Source organism: Marasmius oreades, chromosome 4 (assembly GCF_018924745.1).
Source record: "Marasmius oreades isolate 03SP1 chromosome 4, whole genome shotgun sequence".
In the NCBI taxonomy this organism is placed as follows: domain Eukaryota; kingdom Fungi; phylum Basidiomycota; class Agaricomycetes; order Agaricales; family Marasmiaceae; genus Marasmius; species Marasmius oreades.
In genome coordinates, this window is record NC_057326.1 from 2,984,268 (window position 1) to 3,001,077 (window position 16,810).

A 16,810-nucleotide genomic window follows, 5' to 3' on the forward strand; every position below is an offset into this window, starting at 1 on the left:
TACAAAACCTCCTCTCTCATATCAACCATTATGTGCACCTGTATACCCATACATGGGAAGTTCATCGTTGACACTCTGATATCCCAGACTTGGAGATGCATCTCGCACAGACCCTGGGGCCAATTGAAACACCCACAATCTTCTGACTGTTTCAGAAGTTGTATTAATTGTTCCAAGTAACTCATCCATCAAAGACTGGCACAATATCATCATTAGGAGTCATGAAGGACCTCTTTTCTGTATAAGTGAAGACCATCCAGCATATACACCCCTTCAATATGTGTTATTACTCCCTTATAGTGAGCCTGGCTGGCATTCAGAACTTCAGACCAATCATGAATCTCCACAAAAACTGTCTCTTGTCAGATATACTGCATATTATATACATACTTGCCAAATGGAATACTCCCTAATCCTTCATGGAAAGCAGCTGTTCCAACATTATTTGGTAGATATGTGGGTAGCAGCAGAGCAAAGTCGTCTCTCCTATCTTTGTTACCATCAGGCATGACTGCGCACCTCTCTCTATAGTGGACTAGAAGACACAATTGGGCAAGTTGGATAGAGGATTATTCTTCCTTCTTCATTTACGGGAAGACATCGTCATATGGTGCAGCAGTGTCAAGATGCACTGGCTATTGCTCGACATTATGGAACCCCCAACCTCTTTATTATAATGACTGCCAGTCCTGAATGGGTTGAAATAGTGGATGAACTTTTGCATGATCAAACTTCCTTTGACTGACCCAACCTTGCTTCCCATGTATTCCATCTTAAAAGCAGTGAAGTCCTCAATGACATCATGAAAAGAGAAATTTTGGACATGCTGAAGCATACATTTACTCTATCAAATTTCAAAAATACAGCCTACCACACATTCATCTCATCATTTTCCTTTCACCTCAGAATAAACTCCGAACTCCTGCTGATGTTGACAGCTGCAACCGTGTGTACTGGCCAGATCCCAAAACTGAGCCACACCTCTTTGAAACTAGTTGCTGTCAAGTTCATGGTCCATGCAGCCCACTAAATCCTAACTTGCCTTGCATGATCGATGGAAAATGTAGATTCTGATATTCCAAATGCTTTACTCTTGCTACTGAACTCGATAATCATGGCTACCCTTCCTATTGTCAGCCTAATGATGGTTGTGAATAGTCTCCTCTAGACAGTACTACACTGTCATGACCTCTCCGAGTGAATTCGATGTCAGTGTGACATGTAGTCTGCCAGTATTATTGGGGGTCTAACAGCTGGCCAAAATTTTGATGTCATTAACGTCACGCAAACAACCAATAAGTTATGTGTCCAGTGTGGACAATGTGTTCTAACTTTCTGTATTTGGTAACTGTATACCATGTTTTTTTCAATAACATTTTGTTTTTGTACTTTATAAACTCAGGAAACTCAGGATTATTCTTCAACACCCCTCCAAATCTCTCAAGGTAGTACAAAGTATGAATGAAACTCAAGTCTACGCTAAGAATGCCCCAGCTTTGGCTGCTGTCACCACCATCTCTATCACCATCAAACCCAACATGGTCATGCTCTCAACCCCAACATCATCTGCAAGTGATAGTTGCATTTGGTACGTTTGGCAGTATCTCAGTAAAGGGCGGCTTACAAGGTGTGGGCTGAGATTGGTAGAGTTTTTCGCTGGAGTGGCTGTGAAATGTGGTAATAATGTCATTTTTTGGGGCCAGCTGTTAGACCCCTGCATATACCACAAGACTAGGTTGTGAATACCCTGTTGGATGCTATCAAGTTGACAATAGATGGATTGTTCCTTACAATCCTTATCTGTCTGCAAAGTGCACTTTTACATGTTTCCATGCAGTAATGTCTTAGTTCTCATTTCTTTCAATAGATACAACTGTCATATCAATGTGGAATGTGTATCAACTCTTGGGTGCTTTGAATACATCTTCAAATACATTAACAAAGCCCTGGATTATATTTCAGTCAATATCAACTGAGGTGATGAAATTGCTCAGTACCTCACTGGACGTTACGTTGCTGCATCTGAAGTTGCATGGCAGATATTTTATTTTGAAACACATGGCCACTCACCTGCTGTTCTTCAATTACAAATTCATCTTCCGGGGCAACACTTGGTCACATTTAATCCTGCAGAGTCTATGCAATTAGTGCAAGAATGTGCTGCTGCTGAATGCACCACTCTTACAGGGTTCTTTTCAGCAAATGCAGATCATACTATTGGAGAATGCACTTCACAATTCACCTACCATGAATTTTCAGAGCGCTTCACTTGGATCAGTACAACCAAAAAGTGGAAGATTCATGACCAGGGTTTTTGCATTGGGAGAATGTATTTTGTTCCTCCAAATGCTGGAGAATGGTTCTTGAGAACTCTTCTGATGGTTGTCAGAGGGCCAAAATCTTTTGAAGACTTGCACTCTTTTGACGGCATTTTATATCCCACTTTCAAAGCGGCATGTTTAGCTTGGGAACTATTGGAGCATGATGGCGAATGGCAGATGTGTCTTCAAGAAGCTTCACAGATGCAGACAGGTTATCAACTTCGACACCTTTTTGTCGTCTTGCTTATGTTTTGTGAACCATCACAACCTGAGAACTTGTGGTATGTGTAGAAGGATGGGGTCAACAGAGGGAGACAATGGAGGGAAAGGCAAAAAAGGCTCCTCAATTTGTATGTAGGTACTTACTATATAAAGGAACTATAATATGAAATATACAACATGGACTTGGGATAGATGGCGATGTTGGAACGACCGCAGCCAACTATATCAGCCAATCCTCAACAGTATGAATTCCAAGCCCATATTTGTGATGATCTCAGACATAGATTGGAGACTTTGGAATGCTTCAGCTGAACAGGTTTATGACTACGGACTTCATGTTCTCAACCAAATTCTTGGCCAATATAGTCGCTTGCTCTCGGATTGGCCAGAAATGCCACACTTCAATATGGACTGGAATTTCTGCCTTATCAATCCCCTTATTCTTGAACAACTTGATTATAATATTCAGCAGAAGGAGAATTTGGCTGCAATGCATGTAGCCCAACTCAATAATGATCAGTGACTTGCATTTAACACCATTCTTGATTCCATTTTGACCTCTTATGGCAATATGTTTTTCCTTTATGAACCTGCAGGTACTGGAAAAACTTATCATCTCTATAATGCCATCTGCCATCATCTTTGTTCTCAAAGTCGTATAATAATATGTGTTGCATCATCTGGAGTGGCAGCTTTACTTCTAGCAGGTGGTCGTACAGCACACTCAACATTCAAGATTCCCATCGCAGGTCTAAATGAGGATTCATTCTGCTCTATTCCAAAAGAGAGCAACTGCGCAGAACTCATTCATCAAACCCATCTTATTATATGGGATGAGGTGGCTCCCCAACATTGTTATGCTCCAGAGGCCTTTGACCAGACTTGTAGAGATCTCAGAGAAGACAATCATTCTTTTGGAGGAATTATAGTCGTTTTTGGCAGTGACTCCCAACAAACACTACCCATTGTCAAACATGGGTTGAGAAACGACATTGTAGATGCAACTATTCAATGTTCATATCTATGGAGACATCTACAAATATTATGCCTCCAGACAAACATGTGACTAGAAAGGGGTGATGGTGATCAGCCATTTGCAAACTGGCCCTCAGAAATCGGCAAAGGATCCTCCTTTGAATGTGACTCAGGTGAAATCATTATTCCCAGTAAAAATCGACAATATTACTGGCCATTACCAGCATATTGTCAGCTATTTAGGTAGGTGCAAGCAATAACATCTGCCAATAGCTGGCAAGGGTCTGGCAATAGCAAAAATCATTATAGTACCCTAACTACTTGAGTGATTTTCACTACGGCATCAGTATGGCATCACTATTTCAGCAATATGACAGATACTTTTCCAAGTTAAATAAACCGATTGAGTCATCCCTTCCCTTGCTAACCCTTAATGTTGCTCCCAGGAAGGTAAAATTATTGATTTGGTTGCATTTTCAATGCAGGAGAGCTATGTTAATCAAGAGTTTTCATATCTTGAATTTATTACAACATTGCTCAGGTACATCTTGGAACATGTGTAGTGACATACATACTGTACTATCGATTTTGGCTATTGGCAGCAGACATTTCACTTGCACTTACCCAATAATAGCTGGCAAATGACCAGCAATATTGTCGATTTTCACTGGGCATTATTCCTCCCGAGTTACATGCTCCAACATACACATACAATGTCGCCGTGCCTTTGGCACGGGTCAAATGCTAGTCCAAGATATATTCACCATATAATCCATTATATGATGTTGAAATCGCAGGCCCCGTATCACTCATACACTATAAAATAGCGCTTATTTGTACAATACAGTATAGAGCTTTGGCGGTGTAAGCAGAAACTCGGCGCAAACGGCCGGACCTGTAAGCTTGTGGTGGCGTCGGCCCAGGGCTAGCCAACTAGCCATATTTTTACTGTTTGCTGATGTTCTCAGCTTCGTCGTAGAGCGGGTTTGCTTGGGTATGTCTCCGCGGCCCGTTGACCAGAGTGCGACCAGACAAGTCACGAGCGACTTTCCGAGTGTGGTACTTCGATTTCATAGACAACTTGTCATCGTGTAGATTGTCTAATGAGGACCTGACATATGCAATTATATTGTGATATGCTTGGGTATGGGCACCATCATCATCAGTGAACAGAGGGCGCAACTTGAGGGTGAGATGTTGTAAGACGCTGAATGGTTGGAATTGGAAAAGTTTTAGGATATTTGGGCTGTCGTGACCAGACTGGCCCAATATCGCGTCGATGAAACCCTCCCAGCTCTGAATAAGCCAGCTGTCTCCGCGCATTTGTCGTAATGAACGAAGTTCGCGAGATAGGGAATCCCATGTCTCCTCTACGTCGATGGATTCGGTTAACTTGTCTCCAATTCGTTTCCGGCTCTCGGTCTTTTCCGACGAGACCCGCTCCCCCATCTTCCAGATCCAATCCCAGGCTAAAGGACGGGAGATAGCCTCAGTCAGCCCCATGGAACGGATGAAACGATGCTCTTCGACGCAAAGATGGATTTCCAGAACTGCACTCACGAACAGGACTCCATATTCCACAAGGTACGAGAAATTTTGCTCAGACGGATCTACGAGGAATGCACTGGGATGCAAAGGTTCTCTTTTTACTTTCAGATCGTCTACCTGGCGGAGGGAGATATATCTCTCGTCGTATTGTGTCAATAGAACGTCGCATATGAGTGTTCCCTCAAGAGAAGGGCTCATGGGTAATGTAAGTGTCCACAACGACTGGATACTGAAGAGCGGATTGTGAACGAACAATCGCCTGAAGAGCGCGAAGGAATATTCCACAATGAGATGTGTCGTTCTGTTGTGAATGAATGCAGCACTGTCTGGGTGCAAGTTAGTCGCCTCTTCCTCAAGGATCAACTGAATGGAATGGGAATGAGAGCCGCGGAGGTCTCGAGAACGAGAAGAGTATATGGTGTGTTCGACGTTACACCTCCCAACAATGACGGATATCGAAGTCCAGTGGGAATCGTTTTGACGAGCAGTCAGGCAGAGGACCTTTCGTTTGGCACGTCCATCAACTTTCTCTGGGATGATAGCGAGAAATAGGGAGATTCCCTCCAGCTCCAAGCGGCGGAGTGGGCCCACATATGGCGTCGCAGCAGTAAGGAAGTCCTCTAGGCTTACCGCCACAAACGGCTGTCTGGGTTCGCCCGGCTTAGAACATATCAGCTGGGAGAGAAGGAGGGGGGTGGTTATGAGGGGGAAGATCGAAGTCGCGGCCTTGGAGCGACAAGTTACGTCTGGAAGGCTAGCCTCCTTGCCTTGGACTGATCGTAAATTGAGCTTCATCTCCAAGCCCGTGTCACCCTGTGCCCACCGGGGGTTACCGCCCCACAGGACCATGCGAAGGATGGAGAGAAAGGCCTCCATCCCAAGCCAGACGTACGGTCCATGCTTCGCTCTGGATTGGCTGACTAGATTGAAACAGCCAACATATCCAGCCACGGTCATCACCATCCCAGCAAGAATCGATACTTGATGGAGGAGAAGCATCACATCAACAGATAGCAGCGACTCCACCTCCCTCCGAAGCCGTTCCTGTGTCTCAGCATCCCTGCCCTTCTCCCGACAATCCCCCTTCAGCTCCGAACGGAGGGTACGTAGACGCGCCTCCATCAATGCCTTCGTTACCCTATCCACATCGTAGGACAGTGTAGAGACCTTGCTGGCTTTCATGAGCAGAAGGGTGGATTTGACAATGCGATGGATTCGGTGCTGGAGTGCGAGTTGTACCGAAATGACGCAGAGCATCGAGCCAAAAGAACGGAACACGGGAAATATCCAGGATAAGGGGTGGTCGAATTGATTCTGATTGAGATATATGTATGGTAAGAGGCTGATGGCCGCGCAAAATGCTGACGCTGAAACGAGAGCAAAAGTCCACGAGGTAGAAAACCACTTGGCTTGCTGCGACGATTCGAATATCGATCATCAATAGGTATTTGAGTTTATAGATGCGTTGAGAGGTGCTTACCGACTGGGAATTGTTGTTATCTATAGACCTTTTCTCCCACCCGAACCATTCCACATCGGTAACAAGCCCGGGGTCGTCAAGATGCTGCTCTTTAAGCAACTCTTGGAACTTCAACTCCGCTCCATAAAGTTTTGTACCACTCGCTATAGTGACCATCGATGTGACGGAAGCAGTGGTGCCAAAGCCTGCGTGGTGGAACCATTTTCCCCCGTAGAAGACCTTGGTGGTGCACGCAAGAAAGGTGGCGAAAGCAGTCTTGACGATGCCCAGGCTTCCAAAGATCGATAAAGGTGTGGCAGCGGCGTAGATATAGCCTTTCTCCAAAGCTGCACCCACGTGTCGTTCGCATTGGTCTGTGCCGAGAAGGGGGAGGAGGGCGGCGACATTCTGGATGCCTCTTGAGATTGTGTCTCCGAAGTTGAGCTGGACAGGCTGGGACATCGTTATGAAGAAGAAAATCAACAGTGAGGGACCTATTTGAGGTATCTTTCAACCAGACTGGGATAAGAGTAATGGAGGGAAAGAGAGATCGCAAGTGTGCTATAATATTGTAGCACACAAGCGCCGAAAGCGCTCTGTCGCCGTTTCCATCAACCAGTGGATACCCTCTTCGAAGCCAGAAAGTTGGAGCCCGGGATCATAGGAGTATGACAGAGCGCTCAGGACATGGTCGATATGGTTAGATTGGGCGGTTATTGCGCAAGGGTGTCCTACCTGGCTTGCCAGACTGGACGAATAATTTGACCTGATCAACAACCACGTACAAGCCTGAGAGACACAGAACTTGCTAATAGTAAGTAGCCTCGTTAGAGAAGGCTCAGGAGCGAGAAATTTACTGACCCGGAGCTTGAACCCCAAACGCGGTCGATAGCTCGGCAAAGAAACGAAATGCTTAATGGGCGCAATGTCTATAAATGCAATCACGATTGAGATGCCGCGAGAACGCATGCACATTGAAAGAGAGCCCAAGATCAACTACAGGCTGACCATGGTCGACAGGATGAACGGTTGAGTGAGGGGTAGAGATATGTACCAGGCCAAGAAATAGAGCGTACCAATTTATGTAGAAGGTCACAAGGTAGATTTTTGTGTAGGTCGCCGACTATTACCACAGTATTACCACCCTCGAAGACGCCGACGCCCCGTGGCCCAACCGGTCATCTGTTCACCGGTGCCAATATTTCGTCAGGTCCGGGAACTAAAGACCAAATCTTGATGAAAGTATCTCCAAAACAGCGCCTGTCATCCTAGGGAAAGTGTGCGAATGTTTTTTGAGGTCTGAAATCATGAGGTTTTTGTGCGAGTTAAAGGAACCTGTTGGAGGGTGCAGTAGCTACTTCCTGTTGAAGGGTCGCGGTGTCACTCTACTCCAAAGCGTGTCTAACTACCACTCGTTCACTGTCATGAAGGCTACCTTTACGACCAGTAAAGCGACAATGACAGTCAAGTTGAAGAATTTCAATGGAGAAGAGGTTGAACTTGCCTTGCTAGGAGACTTCTTTGGTCGGATGGTAGTCTCCTTTCATTTTCACCTCCGAGTCCGATTTGTAGGCGTGTATAACTCTCGGTACGCCTGAGGGCCGAAAGGTGGCAAGTATATCGCGGTTTTTACCGGATATGAATATCTGTAAGTTTATTGTTATCAGCCATGAACACCGAGCGACTCATTCCATCGATACAGATGTGATATGAAGACTTACTATCTCACAGTCGCACCTGGTGTTGATACCTTCTGGCGGCGATCTGTATATGTCTCGACCAGAAAATGAGCCCAAAACACAGTAAGTGCCAGTTACAGTACACACTTAGCACGTTCCAGTGTAAGGTGTCCCCGTCGATTAGCATACTTCATATGTTGTTGTTTTCTGCGTTATTTTCGGCTGCGTTTGGACTGGTTTACGGGTTCAGATATAGTGTTTTCAAGCGTGAGCGGTAATGCAAGGTATTGTGTTATACCATTGTAGATTCCTAGAGTATTATCTGAGTCAGGAAATGAATAAAGAGTGTATAATAGAACGAAGGTTACCAAAGATATCATCGTGCTGCGTAGGATCCAAAAGAACCTCATTCGCCAATCCCTCCCATTGTCTCGCGTCTGTTCAACCGACTTCCTGAAAGAAACCCTGCATCCACGCTCAGTACATCATGAGTTGACGCTCCCGGTTCACAATCAGGCGACGGTCAGTGCCCAGCTGCCGATTCGAAAAAGGGAATGATGCAGCGAAAATGGTTCGAAAAGTCGTGGATGACTTGTGAGTTGTTGGGCAAGTCTGCGGCTCTGCGGTGGCAGAAACCTCGTCTTCAAACGTTGCAAGGTTGGTGAATCGGGCTTTGATTCCACCCCCTCGTCTTCTACCTCTGTGGAGCTCATCGCTAGGAGGAATTCGTACGCCCGTAGAAACCGGGGCTAGTTCATCTGCGACGAGGTAAACAGGCATTTGAGGGAACAAAAAAAGGAGAATCGCACACCTAATTCAAAGAAGTACACCCTTGTCTTATCTACCCGGATTTTAGAAGGCTGTCATCCTCTTCGTCCAACAACTTTCTCGCCTTGGACCCAAGCTGTGTGAGATCGTATCGGCCCCAGTCCCTTAATAAGACTAGGCCACCTGGTTTGAGGATCTAAGTCATTGCGGGTCGGTCAAGCGAAGAGAAACGTTCAATAAAGCATACCTTAATGCACTCAGCACGAAAACAAGTACTACGATGTCAACCGATCCCTCCTCCACTGGTGGTGAGATCTCACACAGCTGCATGGATCTTCCAATGGGCGGAGACGTATATTAGGGATTGTTCTGTACCAGTTTGAGACCATGATTGAGTAATTGTGGGGTAGTTGAGGGATTTGATTCGCAGCGCAGAGAGAAAGCTGAGTTGCCTGCTCCACATCCGATCTCTGCTATTTTAATCGGACCTGCGTAAGGAATTGAAGAGATTCTGAACAAAAGAAAAAGATATAACTCACCTCAGCCCTTGTGGACTCGACTAACTTGGAGAACAAATATTCCTCCTATCTTTGAAGAAGTTACTCATGTTATTTTGGTAGAAATGGTTCCCAACGTCCAGCGTTGTACGTGGTCCTGGTACTGGCGAGAGACGCTGCTTAGCTAAAGAGGTGGTTTCGTATTGATCTGGTGGAGGCGGACCGTGGTCCCAAGCGGTCTGTGTGAGGACTAGAGACTCGTCAGTGCCTTCAATCTGTCAGATTACCGAGAGACGGGATGGTTGTGGCCTTGAGTAGAGAAGTACATCGGCTTAGTATTTGATTTTCCTCCTCAAACTTCGTCGGACCTAGAGTGCGTGACTTTTATTCATAGCGACGGGGCCTCAGATGGTACGCAAGCAAGTAGTTTGACACGTAGGAGACAGAGAAGTCATGGATGAGAGCAGGTGCTTCTGCCAACACGACCACGTGGCTTAGACGCGACCTTGGTTGAACGACGATGGCTGCCCCATCCAATGGGAAGAAACTCGTTCACTGGGAGGCCAATAGTCCTGACATATTGAACACCAGTGACGACTCGCTGTCATTGTCCCTCCCAAACGACTCTACGGAATCATCTTTCGTTTCCACCTCCAGTCTTCAATATGTCAACGCTCAACTTGTGGCGCATGGATTTATATCGACACCAGGGTTGTCCTTAGAAGGGATCTCAAATGAGGATTTGAATCGAGTGACGAAGTGTTTGATGGATCTTCTGGCTCAGAGAGTGGTAAGTGTTCTGGGATTTACGAATTCATGGCTCAACGCTAACTTTCGGCATAGAAAGATATGGCTCGAGCTGAACAGCTCGCTTCCAATATACGGACAATGAGCTACGAACACGAGCGCATGAAATCTATGCATCAAGCGGCGTCTGAAAGTTCAGCCAATTTCGAACGAGAACTCAACACACAACGGTCTCGATTAGCGTGCGTCCGCGTAGAGATTTTTCCGATTCAGCCTGCTCTAAATTTATCATAGGACGATGGCTCGTACCTTGCAGCAAGCTGAGAACGCACAGAAACAAACCATGCTAGATCTCCAGCGTACCCGTTCTGCATTGCAAACCGTTCGGGCAACCCAACAAACCGAGCTCAAGAAGAAGGACAAGGAAATGGAACGCATGACTGAAAAATGGCTAAAAATCGCGGACTCTCAGGCGAAGCTTGGATCTGCCTTTAGTGGAATACGCTTTTCCTCCACTCCAGCCAACGCTGCCATACTGGGCGGTGGTCATTTTGGGAAAGGGAAAGGTTATCTGGAAACGGCCCTTGAACAGGCTGAAAAGGCCAGAGACCAGCTTTCTTTGGAGAAGATGGGACTACAGATGACCATTCTTCGCGTTGCGAACGAGGTGCAGAGAGTGGTGCACGAGGTGAAGAGGTATTTGCCAGGTAACTCGAAGGATGTCGAAGATGTCAGTATCGTTCCTTCTTCCCTCCCTTCCCTAAAATCTAACTTCTCGACAGCCACCAGCATTCACACTCGAAACCCTGTTCCCACTGGCACCTACCAATTTCACGAACGACACGTTGACTTACTTATCGAATTCCCTTGAGCGGTCGCTTTACGTTCTCGAATTGTATTACCGGGATTCACTCGCCGTCTCATCGTCGACAGCTAAGCAGTCACAACCTTCGGTCTCTGTCGAGGAGACCGAACGACTACAAGGCATTGTTGAGAAATTACAGGGCGAACTGAGTACGTTACCTGATGTCTAATATGTCGTGCAGCGCAGGCACTAATATTGGCATGTTTGCACAGAAGAGTCGCGAGTACAGCACATAAACGTAGACTTGATTGCAGTTCACGAACGGGAAAGGGAATTTGAACGCCTTATAACGCTGAAGCGAGAGCTGGAAGAGGAAAGGCGAGCATTTACTGAAGCTACTCTACAGCTCAGTAAGGAAAAGGCCGAAATCCAGGTATTTATCATCATCCTCAATCACGAAGTGGCCTCTGACGAGGGCGTAGGTAGAGAGAGCCAGCCTTGACGAAGAGAAAAGAAAGCTCCAGGAGGAACCCATGTTGGTGGACTTGCCTGCAATCGAAACGAGTTCTGGCTCGTCAACCCATTCCCCTACAAGGAAGAGGCGAAATACAGAAGATTCGCCGCCATCAAAGAAACTCAAAAGCAAACCTCCACGGAGATCACCGCTCAAGGCTAGTTTTGGCAAGGGTTTGAATGGATCGCGTAGCAGCAAACGACCTTCGCTTTCCGCTTCATATACAGTCCTGACGTCGCCTTCCAAGAAACCACCCAAGTTTGAGCCAGCATACGAAACGGAAGTCATTCCTTCATCGTCACTTGTACCGCCTAGTTCACTCCTTCCGAACTCCTTTGTCCTTCCACCGCCATCTCCCAAGGCCTCTTTCCCCGCTCCTCAACCAGCCCTGTTACTTTCAACTCCATTTGAGATACCTGCAGCACACGATACGGTTCAGACCTCATCGGTTGCTGAGACTGATAGCAAAGTCTCAGCTCCACCCAGGACGTCCATTCCGGCGGGCGCACCAATCGCAGTCCCAGAATCCCCCGGAGAACTTCCACGTACCCTCCCCTTCCCCAGGGCAAAACCATTAGCACCACGGATGATTCATGCTTACTCTCCTGCTCGACCAAGTCCACTCAGTCGTATCTTAATGTTGAGCAACTCCCCGGACTCCAATACTTCAGACGACCTGGGGTCATTGGATACGGTTCCCGAGGAAGACATGTTTCCTGAAATTCCCTTGGAGGATAGGGAGGCTGCAGCAGATCTACCTCCAGAATCATCGGAGGAACAAGGTCCTCCTATGACGTTGGCACAAGAACTTGGAGTTTCAGAGTCACCTCCTGATAGCCCTCCTGGTCTCGGGTTGATGAGATCACTTTCTCCTCCGTTACAAGGGAGGAGGGTGGATTCGACTGCGGTTATCGCAGGGAAGTCGACTACTACAAGGGGACGAGTTTTACATGCATCCTCAGGACCTGGTACTAAAACGAAAGGAACCGCCACGGGTGGGACTAAGAGTACTGTTCCCTTGAAACGAAAACCTCCGCCAACGAACGCCGGACCCACAACCCGACCTGGTGCTCCAGTATCCAAGGATATCGGCGTGAAGGAGAAGGAGAATAAGGGAAAGGCTACTACTTCCAATACTCAACCGAGTGCTGATCCACCTCGACCGAAGCTAAAGCCTTCAATTTCTGGTGCGGGTATGGGTCGGGGCGCACCACGGCGGGTGCCAGTTGGTAGTGCAGATGCACCGCCGCCCGTCAAGTCCAGGAGATGAGGAGATGATGATGATGATACATACATACATACCCAATACGGCGAGATTTACATGAATATCAGAATTGATTTTCTTTATACACCTGTATAGATCTATATCATGAATCGGGAGAAATAATTGTTCAAGTCGGATGCATCTTCCAAGGGTGTTATAGTTCCGACGTAACCGTCAGGGCGGACAACGACTACAGCTCCAGACAGCCCTACACCATATGAGCTATATAGTCGACCACCTCGAGTTCCAGTGAGGTCAACATCGTCGACAAAGACTCTGGAGTTGGATTTTACCAGATGTTAGTAATGCTTGTAAGAAAGGAACTTCCAACGAACGAAGCAACATACTTTGACCAATGCGACCGGAATAGTGGGGGGACAACGTTATAAACAATCTTCCTCTTGCTAGTACTACAGATCGAAATGAAATCAAACATGGCTTTCGAAGGTGCTTTCGTCAAGAAGGAATCGGCCTGTTGAAGGCTATCCTCCAGATTCTGAACCGTTGTCAACTGGGTTGTGTCAGAAACGTCCCCGGTGAATACCAAGACTTTGAACTTTGTGTCCGAGGGTAACAAATCCTGGATATTATACGGTCTCCAATCGGCAGCACGAATCAAAAGGTCAGGAGGGACTCGTTCTCCGACTGTAAGGTTCTTGGCAAGCGCCTGATGGCGTTTGTTGACGATGGCAGACTCTTCGTAGTGGACACTGGTTCCACTGGTGAACCCGCCGAAGGTTTGGAAAGCCCTATCCTGGAAGGTTAGGAGTGGTGCGACACAAGCAAAAGCCACCAACATTAAGAATTCCTCATGCGAAACTCCGTCCATGTTTATCTCACTCCTGGGTTTCCCGGAGAATAACTTGGCGAAGTTCTTGTCAAAGTTGATGAGTTGCGAAGCGTAGAGATGGCGTTCGAACCCGTACTGATCGTTTGACATCGGCATTAGATTCCACCGAGCAGGGAAAGTCAAGATGGAAGAAATGGACGTACGGTTTCCAGCAAGGACCTGCGTACCCATCCCCTCAAAACATGGGTCAACTTCCACACTAGTTTGATATGAGTTTGAAGGATGCCGTCGGGAACACTCGAGACCAGATACCTAGGTTGTAAGAATCGTTCATGCTCGCGTTCATTCCTTGTCCTAAAAGTATGGATTTGGATCTAACAACTGAATGAGGAGGGAGGTAGGTACTTACCTGCCTTTGGTGAATGAGTATGACATGCATCCCCCGCAATAAACACACGATCTTTCACAGAGAACTTCGACGCAACCCGTTGCCCGACTAGGGATGGGTGTTCAACATTCAGGCAAAGATCAATATAGAAATCAGACCTACTGATATATATAGTCCACCAATCGAATTGCTTTGGATTCTTAAAAGTGTACGGATGGAATGACTTCCTAGCGACCTACCAGAATCTCAAGGCGTTAATTTGAAATTGATTTGATAAAAACCGCACCAGAACAAACCTCAAGTAATTGTTCGGGACCAATCTGAATTCTAGACTTATCCAACCTCCCATTACTAGCGCCAACAGAATCGGTTCCCAACTGGATGTAGACTCGTATCTTGTCACCTTCGCGGGGGATGATCATACATGAACCGTTATTGGAGTGTATGGCACTTTTGCTGCGCACGTCAGGAAAGTCTGTATCGGGTACCATGTCGATGACACCCCAGACGTAGTTTGTCTGTTCCCCTTCCATGGCGATACCAAGCGTTTTGCGGACCCAGGAATGTGCACCTGCAAAAACATATTCAATCACGGGGAGAAGGTATAAAATAAACTCCTCACCGTCGGCACCGACGACGTACTTTGCATTCACAATCTCGGTTTCGTTGAGTTGACCTTCACCCGAATCGAGATGCTGGAGTACTACCTGTGACAGTACTTAAAAAGTCAACTCCAACGAGAAACAAATACTGCCTGAATCCCTCACCTGAACGGGATAACTCTCAGGATCCTCCAATGCCGTTTCATCCTCGAACAGCTTCAGCGAGATTGGTATTGTAGGTCTGTCGACCTGAACACCCAACTCCATCATGTTATCCAAGAAAATTGCTTCAATAGCACCTTGATGAAGGGTAACCTGTAATAAACTCCATGAAACTAGTGTACCCATTTTCTTTCTTTCGGTCATGGACCCATACCTCAAAAGGGTACCTAGCAGTGGGAGCGGTCACATCGGGAACTCTTTCGATGAGCTGGATATACATCGCAGGTACTTTCAGTCCGCATGTTTCATTCGAACCGATTAGGAAGAGTTTTTTCACCTCTATTCCGCCATCTGCGTTGGGGCCGTAGAAAGTCTAAAAAAAGAACGGAAAAACAAAACAAACAAGATCACCATAAAATTCAGCAGATCTCGAGAGAAACGTGATTTACCGCCATATGCATATGATTACCCTCCTTGAGCAGTCGATCGGCGATACCATAACTCTGTCAAAGAATTTTCAACATATGCAGCTTTAGGGCGAAATTCAGACTTGAGACTGATATTAACCTGGAAGACCTCAATCGTTCTCGGTTGTATGCCATCTGCTTGACCTGCTGCTACTTTCTGTGGCCTACGAATAGTGGCATGAGCATTTAACAAGAGATAATGAAAATAATGACCTTACGCACCTCTGGTCAACAATACGAACGTTCACCCCAGCTCTCGCTAGCCCAAAGGCACACATTAGGCCAGCCGGACCTGCTCCAACAACGAGGACGTCCACATTGTTCTGCTTGATTGCCATCTGACGACTCGTATGAAATGTTGAAACGGGATGTTGTTCGTTGCATTGGATTCCTCTTTTATACGCATTTGCTTCATATGATATACGTCATGATAATGATAATGTCGGCGGCGGTACTTGCTGGGTAACGGTGAGGATCCGAACGCCTCATCAGGAATGTGGTAGAAGCTGAATACCAAAGAAGGTACTTACTCCAGCGCGTTAGCGCGCTTGCTTATCCGCGCATCATGTGCTGACCTCCCGAAAAAGGGCAGGTCTTTCAGAACTGTGGTTAAAAAGTACACTAGGAATTATATACAAAACTACGTAAGTTGGGAAAGCAAGCAGATTCTGGACTCTACAGTGCAAGGGATTAAGGGTGATGACTGGAGATAGTTTCGTTCAGCCAACTTCAGTATCCGGGCCTTGGACTGGGCACCTACAAAACGGTATAGTCATTGACCATTACAGCTGGCCATACAGGCAATTTTGAGCAAGGTCTGTGTCCTCGATGCCTTGACGCGTCAATAGAATATCGCGAATCTAGACGAGTCACGTTGGGAAGAAATCACTTCCTGAATTGACAGGCACTTACTTGAACAGGAGGCTTAAGTCCCAGAGCCTCTGCTCGTTCCCACCTCTCCAGTCTCGTCAAACCAACGCAAGGCCCGTATTCATAATTCCTACGGATGGGTAAGATTACTTATTAAGTCCACGTCTTGGAAGAGAGTAAAACTTGCATGTCAAACACACGGAGAATGTGGTGAATGTTATTTTGATTTTCAGCGTGAACTGGACGCACATGCCATGAGTCTGAGAAGTTTGAAATCCTATAGGAATACTCACCAAGAGGGAGATGATTGTTTTTCTCTCGTGCATCCGCCAAAAGCGGTTTCCAACGGGGATCATTGACTTTGAGTTCCGGTCGTGTTGGAGGTAATCCCACTTGGCAGAAACTTCAGTAAAGAAGACCAACATAATACCAAAATGATATACCATATAGCTCGACTTTCTTGCCTGTATGGACCTGTGGCTTCCGCGCCTCTTCTCGACTTTCCGCATCAGACGGTGACGCTTCGACATCAATAGGAGCCGCTTTCTTGCGGTTGGATTTTGACACATTTGAGGTCGAATTGGTACGTTTTAGAGATGAAAAATTCAATGTGCCTTGTTTCGTGGCAGAAGAACTCTTGGAGCGTGTAACAGGCATAGAAAATAGGGAGCAAAATAGAGGAGAGTAATGGTAATGATAGAGGTCAAGCTGTCACACCTACGTCACATTTGA

The 16,810-nt window shown here is 46.5% G+C and overlaps 5 protein-coding genes across 5 annotated transcripts; 1 reads left to right on the forward strand and 4 right to left on the reverse strand.

Annotated features, from left to right (window-relative positions):
- Positions 1–4,463: 4,463 nt before the first annotated feature.
- On the reverse strand, positions 4,464–6,987 carry E1B28_007778 (uncharacterized protein; the record flags this gene model as incomplete). The annotated part of the gene is made up of 2 exons (XM_043152552.1): positions 4,464–6,479; positions 6,547–6,987. 2 exons carry the CDS (start codon positions 6,985–6,987, stop codon positions 4,464–4,466), a joined length of 2,457 nt encoding a protein of 818 aa, XP_043010638.1.
- Positions 6,988–8,681: 1,694 nt separating this feature from the next.
- E1B28_007779 (uncharacterized protein) lies at positions 8,682–8,984 on the reverse strand (the record flags this gene model as incomplete). The annotated part of the gene is made up of 1 exon (XM_043152553.1): positions 8,682–8,984. One exon carries the CDS (start codon positions 8,982–8,984, stop codon positions 8,682–8,684), a length of 303 nt encoding a protein of 100 aa, XP_043010639.1.
- Positions 8,985–9,974: 990 nt separating this feature from the next.
- E1B28_007780 (uncharacterized protein) lies at positions 9,975–12,805 on the forward strand (the record flags this gene model as incomplete). The annotated part of the gene is made up of 6 exons (XM_043152554.1): positions 9,975–10,259; positions 10,313–10,458; positions 10,511–10,946; positions 10,999–11,230; positions 11,294–11,454; positions 11,504–12,805. Exons 1-6 carry the CDS (start codon positions 9,990–9,992, stop codon positions 12,803–12,805), a joined length of 2,547 nt encoding a protein of 848 aa, XP_043010640.1. The 5' UTR covers positions 9,975–9,989.
- Positions 12,400–15,718, reverse strand: E1B28_007781 (uncharacterized protein). The gene is made up of 15 exons (XM_043152555.1): positions 15,431–15,718; positions 15,309–15,372; positions 15,191–15,244; positions 15,079–15,114; positions 14,956–15,009; positions 14,745–14,894; positions 14,600–14,684; positions 14,274–14,548; positions 14,140–14,212; positions 13,999–14,085; positions 13,902–13,943; positions 13,793–13,848; positions 13,597–13,724; positions 13,147–13,548; positions 12,400–13,075 (listed from the first exon to the last, which is right to left on the reverse strand). The coding sequence occupies exons 1-15, from the start codon at positions 15,544–15,546 to the stop codon at positions 12,898–12,900; spliced, it is 1,800 nt and encodes a 599-aa protein (XP_043010641.1). The 5' UTR covers positions 15,547–15,718; the 3' UTR covers positions 12,400–12,897.
- Positions 15,719–15,777: 59 nt separating this feature from the next.
- On the reverse strand, positions 15,778–16,791 carry E1B28_007782 (uncharacterized protein). Its single transcript, XM_043152556.1, has 6 exons — positions 16,522–16,791; positions 16,372–16,470; positions 16,266–16,317; positions 16,121–16,208; positions 15,969–16,068; positions 15,778–15,911 (listed from the first exon to the last, which is right to left on the reverse strand). Exons 1-5 carry the CDS (start codon positions 16,733–16,735, stop codon positions 15,991–15,993), a joined length of 531 nt encoding a protein of 176 aa, XP_043010642.1. The 5' UTR covers positions 16,736–16,791; the 3' UTR covers positions 15,778–15,911; positions 15,969–15,990.
- Between the last annotated feature and the right edge of the window lie 19 nt (positions 16,792–16,810).

Coding starts and splice junctions, on each gene's coding strand:
- E1B28_007781 (XM_043152555.1), bottom strand. CDS start 15,546: ATGGCAATCAAGCAGAACAATGTGGACGTCCTCGTTGTTGGAGCAGGT. Junction 15,373..15,430: donor GTTCGTATTGTTGACCAGAG/GTGCGTAAGGTC, acceptor CACTATTCGTAG/GCCACAGAAAGTAGCAGCAG. Junction 13,725..13,792: donor GCAGGTCCTTGCTGGAAACC/GTACGTCCATTT, acceptor TCAAACGATCAG/TACGGGTTCGAACGCCATCT.
- E1B28_007782 (XM_043152556.1), bottom strand. CDS start 16,735: ATGCCTGTTACACGCTCCAAGAGTTCTTCTGCCACGAAACAAGGCACA. Junction 16,471..16,521: donor CAAGAAAGTCGAGCTATATG/GTATATCATTTT, acceptor GTTTCTGCCAAG/TGGGATTACCTCCAACACGA. Junction 16,069..16,120: donor GACTTAAGCCTCCTGTTCAA/GTAAGTGCCTGT, acceptor TGACTCGTCTAG/ATTCGCGATATTCTATTGAC.